At 43.8% G+C, this 15,888-nt stretch overlaps 1 protein-coding gene across 1 annotated transcript in view; it reads left to right on the top strand.

The window, feature by feature from the left end:
* SLC35F4 (solute carrier family 35, member F4) overlaps positions 1-15,888 on the top strand; it is a 131,171-nt gene that overhangs the window by 102,097 nt on the left and 13,186 nt on the right. The window contains exons 3-4 of the mRNA XM_009996466.1: positions 4,888-5,076; positions 9,382-9,679. Coding sequence (XP_009994768.1) covers positions 4,888-5,076; positions 9,382-9,679 — 487 coding nt within the window. The remainder of the gene's footprint in view (positions 1-4,887; positions 5,077-9,381; positions 9,680-15,888) is intronic.

The raw sequence follows: 15,888 nt of genomic DNA on the forward strand, positions 1-15,888 counted from the left end.
CTTTCCCTGGCCACAAAATTCACATTATCCTCTCCTCACTGCCTGGTGTAAAGACCAGAATTTCATTGCCAAAACCTCCAGCCCTCATGATGGTGGGACTGGCTGTGCACAGGTGGCTGGGAACAATGGGCTTGGGACGTGGGAGCGAGTCCGTCAGCGCCGCGGCTGCTTGGCCTCCCAGGTACCCTGGTGCTGAGAAGGAGACCTTGTCAATTCTTTCACTGGTGCCCAATTTAGCAGGAACATTCAACTGACGTACTTGCCACGTAACACCCAACTGGCTTCTACCTCCATCCATCTGTCAAAGCCCAGCAATTGTTTCCACAGCAGGGCAATGAAGACACCTTTTCTGTCGATGCAAAACCAGTGACATATTAGGGGCTGAGATTTTTTTTGAGGACACTGTCAGATGAACATATTTTAAAGCTGAATCAATCAAAGGCAGATTGTGGATGCCTTGAGTGACTTTTTGGAAAAGCTGGTCTCTCTCCCAACCTCAGTGGTAGCCACAGGTGACCACCCCTCTGCAGGGCTTTGGGAACATAATCCAAAGGAATTGTCTAACTCATTAACATCACCTATTTAACCATCAGTTTGGTTGTGTAGTAAAAAAACCCAAACAAACAATATGCATCTTGGCACATTCCAGCAAGCCAGATGTTGCTGTCCCCAAATAAGCAAATACTTTGTGTTGGCAATCCAGTGTCATGAATGCATGGATGACTTTCAGAAGGGAATTTCAGTTACCTGTCTGAGAGGTTCTAAATTTCCATCAGGGCAGTTATTTAAGAAAGAAAAGAAAAAGAAACAATACATTCTGTAATGACTTGGCCATAAAAACTATTTCCAGGTCTGCATTTTTATGTTGATTTTGTTGACAGTCCATTGGATCCATTTTTAGTAAGGACACTGAGACCAGAAGGAGTTGCCCCCAGTAAAATGGCATATTGTTGTGGTTTGTTTTTTTCCTATTCCAAGCACTTCTGCCATATGCTAAATATGTCATATGTGTGAAAATAGTCTTAAAATAATTGGTTTTGAACCTCAAAGTATAATCTTTTCTCTCCCTGCCCCCTGCAGTGCGTGGTGGTCACCTGCTTCTGACTGGGATTCAGAGCATTATCAAGAACATTAAAAGTCACATTCAGTGTTATTAATCATAGGATTTAGCTTAGTCACAAGCATAATTACCTGGCTAAATTGAAGTACAATGGAATAAATTTATAATAATTAATGCAAGACAAGGAGAGACTTTGTTAGAAGCAAGTGGAAAGCCACAGGTTGCTGGTTTCTCTCTGGGCTCCGTGTGCAGAGAAATGGCTTTACTTCATATGCTGTAAAAGTCTGCAGAAAGGATATGGAAAGGAAAAAGATATGTTGAAACAGGAAAATAAATTTTAAGTAATCTTGAAAAATTGGAAACCCAAGGGCTTCTTTTATTCAATAATGAAAAGTCATCCAGATGGGTTTGATTCAGTAAGACATGCTTGATCCTTTGTCAATTCTAGGAGGAATGTTGCCCTCTGAGATACCTGCCATATTTGTTGCAGATTTGGCACCTTATGCATGGGGTCTGTATTTGTCAATTCTGTGGGCTGGTTGTTGCTTTGACACTTGGTTATAACCTCCAAGTCATGAAGGAACATCTCTAGCAGCAAGATCTGGCAGTTTGGAAAGGTTTTGTTCTATTTGTTATTTTTTCCCTGAGCTCTTTCAGTAGAATTCCCTTAAGATATTAAAAAATGCCCAGAATATAGATTCATTCTCAGCCTGTGATTCATCTCTGCTAAAACCACAAACTGTGTTCGTGATCAGCATTGGCTGTGTCAGTCTACAGAACCTGGATGAGACTTCTGCATGCAATGAGTTGCAGATATCTGTGCAACCCCTTACATTGAGCAGTCAGGGTAAAAGAAGGTCAGGTATAAAGTCCTACCTAGTGTAAGCATCTCTGCTGGGGATGGTTGTCCAAGGTCAGGTTGGATGGGGCTCTGACCAACCTGATCTAGCTGAAGATGTCCCTGCTCATTACAAGAGGGTTGGACAAGATGGCCTTTAAAGGTCCCTCACAACACAAACCATTCTGTGATTCTATTCCCTGTAGAGTCCCTGTAGAGAGGGAGATGCAGATGGTCCCAGAGCACTATTGTTCTCATCCTAAGGCTGACAACTAAAAATAGTCAAAGGAATCCAACACAAGCAGTGCCAGTCCTGCTTTGCTTTGAAGGAGGTGTACCTTTTTATAACATAGTTGTTCCTCCATTTGCACATGGCAAGTTGTGACAGCACCCTGCTCGTGTCCTCTCTGGAGAGGACATGGTCTCGCTGCCCAAGACCCTCAGGTCTCCTTAAGCATATAGCATTTATAAAGTTCAGTGGAAAATGCTACTCTCCATCCCTCTAAATTTGGAGGCTCTTAGTGGATCCCTGCTTGATGACAGATACTTGCTGTGCAAGAGAAAGAACTGGAGTTACACAAGTTCTGCCTTCCTTTCCTGTCATGTGGGGTAACACTGCACACACTTGCTGCTGATACTAGCTTTGGGTAAGATAGCCCAGCATGTGGATCCTTCCCTGTCCAAGTAGATCCTTAAAATATGTTCAGATTCAGGAGCATTAGATAACCCAGGCTTTCCAGCTATAACAACAAAATATTGATAAATTGGTGTGCTATCTGATTCAAGTGTGAGGGAAGAAAATTTCAGTAAATCAAGCAATGACTTTTGATTAAATGCAATCTCTGGAATTGCAGGTTTTGGTCTCAACTGCTGAGTTTCTCAATGTACAAGGCTAGATTGATGCTGATTTGTTGTACCAGATATAAATAACTCGGAACTCTTTTTTGCATGTGAGGGAAAAGAAGTTTCCTTGAAATCCTGGTTGCAGATCACCTGCTGGGCTTGTGCTGAGTGTAATGTGAATCTTGATCTTGCTCTAAATTGTATCTGAATGGAGATGTAGCACGTGTCTTTCAACTTCATGACATCTCTTTAGATGATGCGTATCAAAGTGAGTAGGCCCCTTGGTGGCTGCTTCTCCAAGGACAGGCAATCAGCAAATGATTTCTGAAAGATAAATCTTCTTGAAGACCTTAAAAATCTTCAGTTCCTTTTTTAGTCTTTAGTCCAAAATGTACTGAGTGTCTTAACTTCATGAAAGCTGGAACTAACTTTCAGCTGTCAAATAAAGATCTGAGATGGAGCAAATGGCCAAAGGCTGCTATTTCTAATGTTCTTTTCAACTTCAGAGTGACTTGCAAGATCTTTACAAAGTCTTATGAAGTGGATAATGTTATCCATGTTTGACAACAGAGAAGTAACAGAAGAGAAAGGGAAGAGCATCTGTGAAATAGATGATCTCTAGGGAGTTAGCTGCTGGTTCAGTCACTTGTCTACTTGGTGGGTAAAAACTTAGCTTGCAGGCTCTAAGTAGGCTGAAAGAGGATTTTTCTGTACAGTATCATATTCTGTACACCTCTTCCTTTGGGATCCTTGATCCTGGTGAATCAAACATAGATTTAAGTTCATGTGAACCCTTTGAACATCCTCTGGCAAAAGAGGGTTGACCTGATTCATGTAGTCTCTTGAATCTTGAATACAATCTTTCCTTTAGCATATACTTTTTATGTTCTTTGGCATGGAGTTATTTGCATGAGGTATACTGCAGTGGTTCATGTTGCAAGGAGGAATGTTGCCCTCTGAGATATGTGCCATATTTGTTGCACAGTTGGCACCTTATGCATGGGATCTCTGTTTGTTTTTATGCTCTTTACAATATGAGGTAGGTGTAATGATAAAATTAAATCCTTTCTAGCCACGGTAAGGACAGTGGCTGCTATGGGTGTATGGTTCTTCCACAAGTTTAGGTAAGATGGTCACCAGTTGAAGTAGCAGCTGCAAAACAAGTGATGGGTGATCTCAGCTGATCATGAACACACCAAAATGGCCTGTCACCTTGAATTCTTCACCTGAGAAGAGGACTCCCCTGTGCTGCTTGTGTGTTGACCTCTTATACAGACACCTTCAATAAATATGGGAATACATGCAAGATCACCAGGCACACTCTGCCAGAATCCAGCACTGCACTCTTTTCTGTGGTTTGCTGGTTCTTAATGCAGTCCTTCAACCTCTTACTCATAAAATGTGGTGTCCCACTCACTGGAAAAATTTTCATCTGCTACCACTGGTGTTTCTGGGACCTGGGCCATCTCTGCTGCCTTGTGCCTCCATGTGAAAGGCAGCATCTTGGTGTTGTCTGCACCTAGCAGAAGAGCAGCTTCTCTGAAGATGTGGAAGTTCTGATTTGCTGCACGTAAAAGCTTAAAACTGGCATCTTCAATACTTCAGCAAGAATCTTCATCCAAAAGGGCTCTCGGTGACTGTGGCTTCAATCCATACAAAAGTCCCAAGGATCTTTCAGGAGGATGGAAGGAGGAAGCTCTCCCCTGGAGAGGCTCTCAGCACTGACCCAGGGAAGCTCTGGTTCCTCAGCCGTCCATTCCACCCTAAGGGACAGTGGTGACCTCTGCTTGGTCTGATTCAGTGTCAGTGCTCAGGAAGGGGCCCACGTGAGTACAAATTCCTTTGACTGTTCAGACCCTATGGATGGAGCTAAGAATGCACTGCAGGACAGGGCTCCCATTGCCTCAGGGGAAAACTGGTTTTCGTACAGCACCTTTTTATCTTTAAACGGGGAGAGAGTTGAGTATTTATTTACTTACTGACTTACTTTATTCTGACCAGAGCTGAAACCTTGATTTTTTTCTTTGCAGCCTGCTTCCTTTCTCCCGCTGACCTGTTTGTATGCATTTCACTGACAGGGTGTTTGAAAGCCCCGCCGTCCTCCAGGGAGTTTTCAGCCAAACTGATGCAAACTCTTTCTTCTCAGGTGCCTCACGATCATCTGTCATCCAATGCAAGCCAGGAGGCAACTGCCCCAGCAGACACAGAGGCATGACTAGGCAGCTCTCCCCTCTATCTGTTGCTGAAGATTCTGCTGCTCCCATTCTTGAGCTGCAGAATCGAAGTCCCTCGGGAATCTGTCGGCACAGCAGAGTCGAGAGGCAGAGCAGATCAGGTAGGCACCACCGCTGCATTCCCAGCCCAAGGGGCCTCTCTCCTCTTGTCTTTGCAAAGATGGGGCAGAATCCGAGCGCGTTGATGTTGGTTTGCAAATGGCAAAGCCACCTGAAAGGCCTTCCTGTAGCTGTGTGCGAGCTGGGGTGAGGCGGGAAGGAAGCAAGGATGGGAGGAGCAGGCCTGGGCCTCAGTTGGTGCAATGTGTAGGTGTCTGAGGAATTGCAAGGGCAGTAAGTGCAGAAGATCTTGAAAGGATGGTTGATGTTGGTGCACAAGTTAGTTTTTGCAAAGCGGTTGTGTTTCCTCAGCTTCAGAGGCTGAGGGTGGGACCGTTAAGCACCAGCCTTGTTCCTTCTCAAAGGCAACTCTCAGCTCACAAAATGGACGGTTGGATGAAGAGGAAGAGAAGGATGGAAGGATGTCTAGGGAAGACCATCAGAATTCAGATCATCAATCAGCTGCACATCAGGGCTTCCATCAGGAATGTGTCACCTACTTAACAGCAGAAGTTTAGCTCAGATGAACCTTCTGGTAGGTATGGTGAACACTGACTTCTTCACCATGATGTCCATCCATCACCAGCAGGGATAGGATGGGAGCAGTTCCAATTTGCAGCCACAGGCCTTTGAGTCTGCTGAACTCTACTGTTGAGGAGGAGAGAGCCATTAAATGACTGAACTAATTTAACTGTCTGGGTTCTTTGGAAGACTGTGTAGATACTGTATAGCAAAAAGAGGAGGAAGAACATGTTGGATCTCCCTTGCACGCTGGAGTTGTGGGAGATGAGCCTTCCTCTTGTCACTTCACCGCCAATGGCAGCAAGAGTCAGCCTTTGTCTTCTTGTGGTGGAAGATGGAGGGATCTTGTACTCCAGGTGTAGTCTCTTGATGGAAACCCTCATAAAAGCTGCAAGGAGTGGATGATAAAGCATTTTACAGTAAAGATCATTCCTTATATCCCAGAAAACTGATCTATTCCCATTTTTGCAGATACCAGTCTCAACTCTGCACACTGGCACTAGGGTACATTCAAAATCAGAAGCCATCTTCTCCAAGAAGGGACTTTGAGCCAGTGGAGAAGAGAGCAGTGCCTTGACATCATACTCTTCTAAGCTTTTGTTTTGCATTATTTAATTTGCCTTTTTATCCTGATCTTCCCTTCCTCATCACTGAGGCTTAGGACTGACCTACCAGGTAAACAAATGCAAAGAATATGATTTTCTGGGATGTAGCTGCCAAATAGTCAAAAGAGTTGAGAAGAAAAGCTGTCAATTTTGGTTTTCCTCATCTCACTCATCTGGAAAAAAGAAAGCAAAAGGCTTTTCTGTTAGCATCTTGTCACAGACTCATCACAAGCAAGAATTCTAGTCTAGACAAAAGGACTGTGCAGGGGTATTTCTGCTAGCAGCCTTTCAACAGTTTGCCATTGACCAGTGTCATCTCCATGTGTCACCTGCATTCTTTCTCTGGTGGTTTGTCCTCATTGAGTTCTCAGGTTGTTTCTGTGCTCTTGACAGGGTAAGTCTGGGTTTGTTTCAGACTGAGCTAAAGTCAGACACAGGGGGTTTCTACCCCTTTGCTAGTTGTAAACCACTGTCTATCACCCACTTTGGCAGATCCATTTGTTTTCTTATTATTAGCATCTCATTCAGTACCTGAACACAAGTGATACTTTCTAGCTCACTCCAGCTTACTTCATGACTTGGAAATCCTTAAACCTATTTAGCATGATTTGCCAGCCTGCTCACCATGTGTCTTTGAGTTTCAAGCCCTGTCATTATTTTTAAAGATACCCTCTACCTTGTCCTTTTGGTTCTTTGGCCAAGATTTAGGTGTGCACATCCCATGGATTTTGAAAGCAACTGTCAAGCCACTTTGGCCAGGGATCTGTCTCAATTTCATTTAAATTAAATGTAAATATATAGTCTAGGGAGAGATGAGTGTTTCCAGTGGGCTTAGATATATGAGGATGGAATCAGCTACCTTCTCACTGTGCCTGTCCATTATAATTAAATATAAAGGGGCCCTGGACAACATATTTAGTTTGAACACACAATTATTTGCTAACTGCATTGCATGGATTGAATCCTACCCATTAAGCACTTATGAAAACTCCCCACTGAACATTTAATCAGGCTAAAACTTCCAGTACTCTTTTAATCTAAGGTAGGACTTGCAACAGCTGCCTATTTCTCTCCTTAACATTCAAACCTGGGATTGTAAAATGCAGGTACAATGGGAGTGTCATGCATAGCAGCAGCAATTATGTAGTTATTTGGTAATTGCAAAATAGAAAACATGCATAAAGTTGCTTTGGTCTTTTATTAAGGTATGATTATTTTAACTGTCAGCAGAAGGACTAATTCCATGGTAGTTTTGCTTTGCAGGAAAACCTGCGAGTGGATGATCCATAATATAGGCTTTTTAAGCTATTCAAACTTGCAAATAAACTGTAATTTACCTTTTAATAGAAGATGTCAGTCATTCTTAGTACCATAAAAATATCTGGGTTTTTATCTCAGCAGCCAAAGAGGATGCTAAAATGATGCTTGCCTTTTCAGAGCTGTGTCTCATTATCCTCTGTATGTTTTTAATAAACCTGCAATTGTATTTAAAGTTGTCACTAAACAATGGAGGCACTGAGTGCTGATTATTTTTAGGGGGAAAAAAAAATACAACATGCAATTGAAATTACAATAAGCTCCATGTCCTGGTTAGGAAAATCCTTGATTGCAGATGCGCTCCCTGCTATGATGAATGGTTTTTTAGATGTAATATTGGTCTAATGTAATAACTTGGAACCTCAGTTGACATTTCTTTATAGCTGTAGCAGAAGCAGTAATATGAAGGGAAAGTAAGCCTGAGTCTGAAGGGGTTGAATGTAGGATAGTGTATGCCCTCACTGCAGTGGATCTATAGCTGCTCTTAATATCCACAATGACATTGTTTCTTTTAGATAGGGTTGTTCTTTTATTTGGGGTTGTTCAGCCTGGAGAAAAGAAGGCTCCAGCAAGACCTCATAGAGGCCTTCCAGTATCTGAAGGGGCTACAGGAAAGCTGGGGAGGGGCTTTTTACAAGGGCTTGTAGTGAGAGGACAAGGGGAAATGGATTAAAACTGGAAGAGGGGAGATTCAGGTTAGAGATCAGGAGGAAATTCTTTGGTGTGAGGTTAGTGAGACCCTGGCCCAGGTTGCCCAGAGAAGCTGTGGCTGCCCCATCCCTGGCAGTGTTGAAGGGCAGGTTGGATGGGGCTTGGAGCAGCCTGGGCTGGTGGGAGGTGTCCCTGCCCATGCAGGGGGGTTGGAACAAAATGATCTTGAAGGTCCCTTCCAACCCAAACCATTCCGTGGTTCTGTGATATATATCACACCATGTGTTGATGCGACTGATATTGATAGTAATAGTTAAGAATGGCTGCAGGCCAAGATCTTAGCAGGAGCTCATGTTTGTTCTGTCAAACTGCTGTGATGTGGTGTAACGGCGTGAGTGGTTGGAGCTCAGAGCTGCCACAGGAGCTCATGGGGCAACTGTCCATGCTCCTCAGTATCCAGTGCAGCTCAGCCCAGTGTTTCCAGCTGGGATGGGTGACACCAAAGTAGGGTTCATGGGTTACATGTCTGGAAGGTGTGTCTGGAGTCCAAGTCACCAGTCAGTCAGTGGGATTAAGTTCTCCACATGGTCCACACTTGTTAGGAAATCTGCATTGGTCTCCAGATTAGGTCTGGAAGGTACTGTACTGTCCTCCTTGTTTATGTGTTTGTCTCAAGGAATGCTGAGCTTCTGTTTTGTCCAGTTTCTGTTTTTTCAAGGTCAAAAGTGCAAATACACTAAGTTGACTGAAAAAAGCCTCTCTCCACTTGGGTATATAAAACCACCAGGCTGTTTCATTTTCCCATCTCAGCTAGCAGATAAAAATAAGTGATTCTGGAGTTAAAATTTTGAATAATAAGAACTTGTTCCTGGCTTCAGATGTCCAGGCTCAGATAGCTTTTGTGTTGCTCACACACACAGAGTGTGATTGACTTTATAAAGTCATTGGTTCCAAGGATGTAGGTCTGTTCTAGAGGTTTGGCTGACAGATGAAAAGGCTGATAAAGCAAATAGTAGCTACAGCTTAACCAGAATGCTGTTACCTCAGGCCTCAGTATTGTGTTCTTATCCCTTGAAATGAGATTACTGAAGTATTTCTGTGGGGGATTTCAGTGTTTGTGGGCATGGAAGAATGACAGGGAGAAGGCAAGAATTGTTTTGAATGCATTCATTGTGTGTGCAACTCTTCTCTGTTCTTATTTTATTTCTCCAGGAGAAGAAGGAACACAAACGCACACAGAGAGCAACAGCCAAGAAGCTGAAGGACAGACACGATGCCAGTCTTGCACATCCACCTTTCTCAAGCTTATCTGGAGATTTCTGATCATTTTGTCTGTCTCCTCCTCCTGGGTCGGGACCACACAGTTTGTCAAAATCACGTATGAGACCTTTGACTGTCCTTTTTTCATGACTTGGTTCTCAACAAACTGGAACATTATGGTTTTTCCCATTTATTATTCTGGGCACCTTGCAGCTGCACAAGAAAAGCAGTCTCCAATCAAAAAATTCAGGTAGGTTTTCTCGTGGCAATATCCCTTTAAGCAACCTGATTTCTGTGGGCTGAGATCACTGTTCTTCTCAGTTTGACCTGTGGTGTCAGGAGGCAGAATAAAGGTCATGCTGCAGAATATCTCATTCATAAATAGCTTTCAGAAGTCTGACAGATGAGTGATATATGCTTGAATAAATGGATAAATTATTGTTAAAAGTGTTTCTAACTGAGTTGAAAAGGTCAATAATTTGCTTATAATCTTGCTATTATATTCTATAATATCTCTGTATTTTATGTTCCTGTCTGGATCAGGTCATTAATTAATCTGTTCTGCTCCATTTATGACAGAACAGTAGTGTTAAGTGCAACCAAAATCGCTCATAGTTGAGAAGAAAGATGCTCAAAGCTGAGGAGATGGTTTCCATGTGGAAGACCATGCCTTGGTCTCTGTGCTTATTAAGTACAGCAGGATGAAAACTGCCTTTTCCTCCTCCTGCTGGTCCATAGCATGAAGGAAGAGAATTGTAGTAACCTCCTCTGCTTTCTTTTGTGTGGGGTAGGAATTAAAGCAGATTGAAGACTCTTGGTTTTCCTTCTCCTGTAGCTCTGAGGGGTATGTTGGCATGGCTGAGTTGGTGCCCTCCTGAGGAAATGATGTAAAGGCTTTGTCCTGTCTTCTGTCAGGCTCCACCTGGAAATACCTCTTCCTCTGTGTTGTGAGAGCCAGGAGAAGACATCCCTCTGACTCCAGCCTTTTCTTAGGCTGCGTGTTGCAGTTGAACTCTCAACCTCAAGTACAAAGGAGCCCATAGTCCTAATATAACATTAGTCTGCAGGGGTGGGAATTTATAAATCACTCTTCAGTAGCCACTGTGAAATCGTAGAAATACAAGGTTAGAGGGGAACCCAAAGAGACCATCCAGTCCAACCACCAGTACTGCAACAGCCCCAAGCTGGCCTAGCTTCACTCTAGCCAGCTCTTATGAATGGGTGCACAGGGTTTGGAAGTCCCACCACATTTTGGGACAGTTGATTTCCCAGTTCCTTTTCCACTTCCATTATTTCACTGATCTGACAGTGATGGAACTAAATCCAGCTTGCTAAGAGGTAACACACCTTGCCCATGGAGGGAAGAAATTCACAGGATAATTTTGAGTGGGCACCCTGTGCCCCCAGAGCAGACTTGCTTTGAAAACAGTCTTGTTGACTGCAGCAGGGTTGTCTGTTCTGCAGGGTATTACCCAGCATGTGGCCCATTCCTTGTTCCCACTGACAGAGGGTTCAGCACAGCTGTCACTGAGCACACAGGGAATCCATTGGTGACTGTCAGGCTGGAAAGCAGCAGGGCCAAATTCTTCCCTCAGCTTGTTTTGCCAGGATCTGGGATGTAATTTGGCCCTAAATTATGATTTCTGTCAAATCAGTGTGACTGAAATAGAACAGATGCACTTAATTAACTGCTTCTCTGAAACCCCTGGTGTTAGTGATGCCTTCACTCAGATTGTTGCTGGAGTATTTGTGAGAACATTAAAAGTCTCAGCTTGGCTTCTGGGTGTGGGGTGAAGTAAGAACAAATGCACAGCAGTTAGTTGGTTGATTATATATGCATCAGAGCAAAATTCTGGGCAAAACATTTGCAGCAATGCATAATATAAGCATGCTTAAATAATGGATACATTTCCCAAGTTGTTGGGAGTTCAGCTTTTAAGGTTGAGGTCATGTGCTTACATGCCCAGAGGAATTTCTGTACACACGGAGATGTGGAGTAGGTTTGTGCATGAGTGGAAACAGGAGACTGGTGTTAAAGCTGATGAGCATCTTCCCAGAGTATTTCCTATTCCAGGTGCATTGGGAGCTCACATCCCAGGGAGGGGGTGACTGCTGGCAAGTACTGACTTTATCATAGGGACCAACTATTTGGTCTGTGCCGTGTTAAGAGAAGCCAAACCCTTTCAGTTTAGGGATGGGAATGGACATCTCTTCAAGCTGAGCACTTGCCTTTCTGGTGACTTAGAGAAATGAAAAGCATCAATTGTAGTTTCTAAATTCAGAGAGTTACAGACAGTTTTAGTTTGGAAAGGATCTTTGGAGGTCATTTAACTCAGCCTCCTACCCAGAACAGGGTTATTTTCAGAGCTAGATCAATTTTTTTTCTGTAATTGTTTGGTTTGTGTTCTTGATATTGTTCCTGCTACAGGGCTTTTTATTACGTTTTGTAAGATTTCTTGTTGCTTCATTTGCTGGTTTTATTTTTTGGAGTAGCTAATCTGTGTCAATAAAGCCGATCCTGTAGCAATTCCAGGCCTATCTCAGAGTCCAGAAATGATTTGTCTTTGAGTTTCTGGAGGATGTAGCTACTCACTAGACCCTTTAAAGACATATGACATCTTGTCCAGCAGATATTCCCTGGTGGATCAGAGCAAACAGTGTCTCTGTTATCTTGGCAGAGGTTGCAGAGATCAGTGATCATTCAAAGGACTTGCAGTGTCCTGCCCCAGGCTGGCAAAGCTGTGCAGAGCTACTGTCATAAATCCCACTTGGAAGGATGGGAGTCTCAAGCATTAACTTCAGCTTGGCTTTCTAAAAGTTTTATAATTCTTGAGATTGTAAATTGTGTATTTCTTACCCTTCACACTTTAGAGTTTAAATTTTTTGGTCTTAGAAACTAATTCACAGTTACTGCCTCCCTGCTGAATTTCAATAGAGTATCTTGGTTGTCTTGAGGCAGAAGACACATCTCTTGGTGTCCTCTCAGCATTGCAGGTAAAAGGTATGTCCCACATAATGAGCTTGCAACTCCTTGCATCAGTAGTGAATAAAATGATCTGAAGCTCAGCAACAGAAAATCTAACCCTGCTGGTACATACCACAGCAGAAAACACTCCACAAGCTTAACATAGGATCCTAATAGAGTTATAATTTTGAATAAGTGGTTAATATTTTCAGTGTCATTTTGCCTTCCCATCTGCTGTCTTGGCTTCTCAAGGACAACACTTGACATTCAGCAGCTTTCTGCCAGAATGGATCCACGGTGAGGAATATAACCTACAGATCCTACAGGTGCTGTGCAGCCTTGAGGCACTGGCTAGGAAGAATGTAGGTACTTGCAGGTTTAATGAAGGATGAACATGTTGGGAAGAGTTGGTTTTCTAGCAAGGATAACAAGTTGTGAGCATCACTTGAAGTAAAACCAGAGTCATAAGTAGCTTGCTGTCATCTGTCATCTGCAAGTTTGTCACCTACTGATCTCTCCATCTATGCTGCAGCAGCAGCTCTGCCCAGGTTCCCCAGCTGCTCTGGAATAATACTGCAAATCTAGATCTTCACTTCAGGGGTCTTTTCAGAGGAGAGATGGGGATCTCTGTTGCCTGAAGCTGCTCCTACCCTAAATGGCTCAATGGTAGGGAGGGAGAACAGCAGCACAAACCAAGGCTTTCCTGTTGTGGAACATTCCTTGTTGGGGGACAGCAATTCCTGTGGTGCGACCCCCTGAGCCAGTCGCTGCCTATGTGAGAGGTTCACACACAATTCCCTTTCCTTTTGCTCCAGCTCTTGGGCAGCCAAATGCAGCTGGCCAGGCTCTATCTTACTGTTCAGACAAGAGCAAAACGAGAACTTGATCAGCCTCAGTAAACAGCTCACCAGGTGCTTAACCACCAACACCCTGGTGTCATGTCCTGAAATGGAGCTGGAAGGTATTTTCTTGCAGCAGATGCCATCATTTAGATAGAAGGACCAAATGACATAGCAACAACTTGTGCTCACAGAAGGTCCCACAGTGCTGCTTGCTGCCATAAAGTCACTGGTGACCTTGCCAAGTTTCAGTCCGGCTGCTGTAATTACATTGGTCGTGTTCATGTTACCCTAGGTAGCATCTGCTAGCTCTGGTTTTGTTCTGTAAGCTGTTTTAAAACCAGCTGCTGCATTACACTCCAGAGGCTGCTGTGCATCAGGGGTGAATAAACCCCTTCTTCTGCAGGGGCAATGCAAGCTATTTAATGGGTGCCAGAGGCAAAGCTACGTGACTGCTGGAGGTGCTGTAATTCCTGAGAGCATGGCCCACGGCCCAGAGCTGATGGCTGAGGGCTACCTGTGAATAAAAAGAGCTATTTATGTTAGAGGGCAGGTTTTAAATAGACTTCTTGTGCATTTGGAAATAGTTTGTGTCATAGTTTCAGGGTCAGCTGCCCTTAGATATGTCTCTGCCTTTAAGTCAACAGCCTACAGATACTGTCTGTATGGGGAGGGATCCATGGGGCCCAGGGTTTTAATCACTGTCATGTCGTGATGACTCCTGCAAGTTTAATTTTAGTTGCATGCTGAAGAGGCTGAGTTAACCACAGAGCAGCCAGCCCTCACAGAGCCTGAGGCAATCTACTGTAGCCATGACTGGGAAAATAAAGTCTTCCTGTCTCCTCGCTCACTGAACATTATTCATGGAGTTCTTCTAGGCACAGAGGTGAATTCATTAGGTCTCTGACTCGCTCAGCACAACTCTGTCACAAGTCTTTGCTCTCTAGTTTTAATTGAGAGGTGAGGAACTGCTGGCCCCTGTTTTGTCTGGTCATTGTATGCTGCTGTGTGTGATGGAGGCTCTTGCATCTGCTTAAATAGCCCATTGCCTGGGGCCTGTGAAGAGTTTCCAGATTTCTTTTCCTAGCTGTGGATCTGTGCTTGTCCCTCCCACTGCTTCTGGAAACTCAGAGATAAATGACATCTGCAGTGTTGCTACAACTGCCTCTCCCAAGTAGCTGATCAGCCCACGGAGTCCAACCCTGAAAAACAGTATCATCACTGAGGCTTCCTCCTTCCTGGAATTCACAGTCAGGGCACTTTGGACTCAATCCTCTTGACTCTGCTCTGAGTTTGTGTACTGACATCCCAGAGATCTGCAGGACAGCAAAACCTGACTCATTCTAGATAACCCCCACTCCTCCCCCCCACAACACCTTTTTGGCTTTGGGAGCCACCCACCTTCCCTGTGGATGGAGGAGGAGAAGCACCAGGCTTATTCCCAGCATCTCCCTGGCAGTGCAGGGCCACCAGGGATGACAGGGGTATAATTTCCCATGGCACATTTGCAGGGGAGCATTTCCTGCTGCCTTGCTGACTCCAGAGAGTGACATGCTTGGGTGGTTTTGCCTTTGCAGACTATCAGCATAGCACTGGGGTATTTAACTGTGCCCTGCATCACTGTCAGCAGCCCCAGCTCCCTTCTCTCTTGTTTTAACACAGCACAAGCCTGTTTCCTCTTAAGACAGATCCTGACAGCTACTGAGACAGGTTAGATTTACAGCCGTGTAATGATCCAGTCTTGCATCCAAACCAATGGCAGAATTCCCAGTAGGCTGGAGACTCTGGTCTGTAGTTCACAATGCAGATCTGTTCTTGCCAGGAGAACAGGGTATCCTGGCTCTGGTGTCCTGTAATGGGGGCACAGCCAAAGTGCATCCAAGTCAGAGGCCACCAATCTTCAACTGAGTTGTATTATGAGCTCAGAATCACCCTCTGCATCCATCTAAGCTTCCATGGGAGAAAAACATATTTTCAATGCAGACTGCTGTGTCTGAATGTCAGTGAACATTCAAGACTGTGCTACAAGCGAGCCCATTCTCACATAATGAAACTCATCACCTTCAACTCCTGTTGAAATCAGTGATAAAAAAAAAGCCTAGAGTCAAACTTAAGCATGAATTTATTTGCTTCACTTAGTATTTGCTTAGCATCTCATATGAATGGTACACACCACCAGCAGTTCTCTTTCTAAGTGTAATGTTTCTCTTCTGCTCCTTGGGGAACAGACAGACTTCTGAGAACATTGAGGTCAACCAGAGGGAATGAGATAACACTTGGGCAGGCACATCTGCTAATTAACTTGTTGGACACCCTGGTACAGAGTTTGAGAAAGGGACTTATTATTAGGAGAAATGACTGGTTTGTACCCCAGGTCATTTTAGTGACAGCTGGGAATGAAGTTATTAAGTAGAATAATGGAATCATAGAATCATTTAGGTGAAGATGTAGCTGATCTCAGGTAGTACATAGATATTATTCTACTTTCCTCAAAGCAAGAGTAGTGGTTTCCATTCTTAGTAGTAAAAACCTGCAATAGTTTTTTACAGCAGAATCCTCCAGGATTACTAAAAATTGTTTGATAGACCTGAAAAAAATTCTCTCTTTAAAGGCAAAGCCAAATCAGGATAATTATTACATTGCCACCCCCCCCCC

The sequence above is a fragment of the Chaetura pelagica genome, unplaced genomic scaffold, assembly GCF_000747805.2.
Source record: "Chaetura pelagica isolate M959 unplaced genomic scaffold, ChaPel_1.0 scaffold274, whole genome shotgun sequence".
NCBI classification, from domain to species: Eukaryota; Metazoa; Chordata; class Aves; order Apodiformes; family Apodidae; genus Chaetura; species Chaetura pelagica.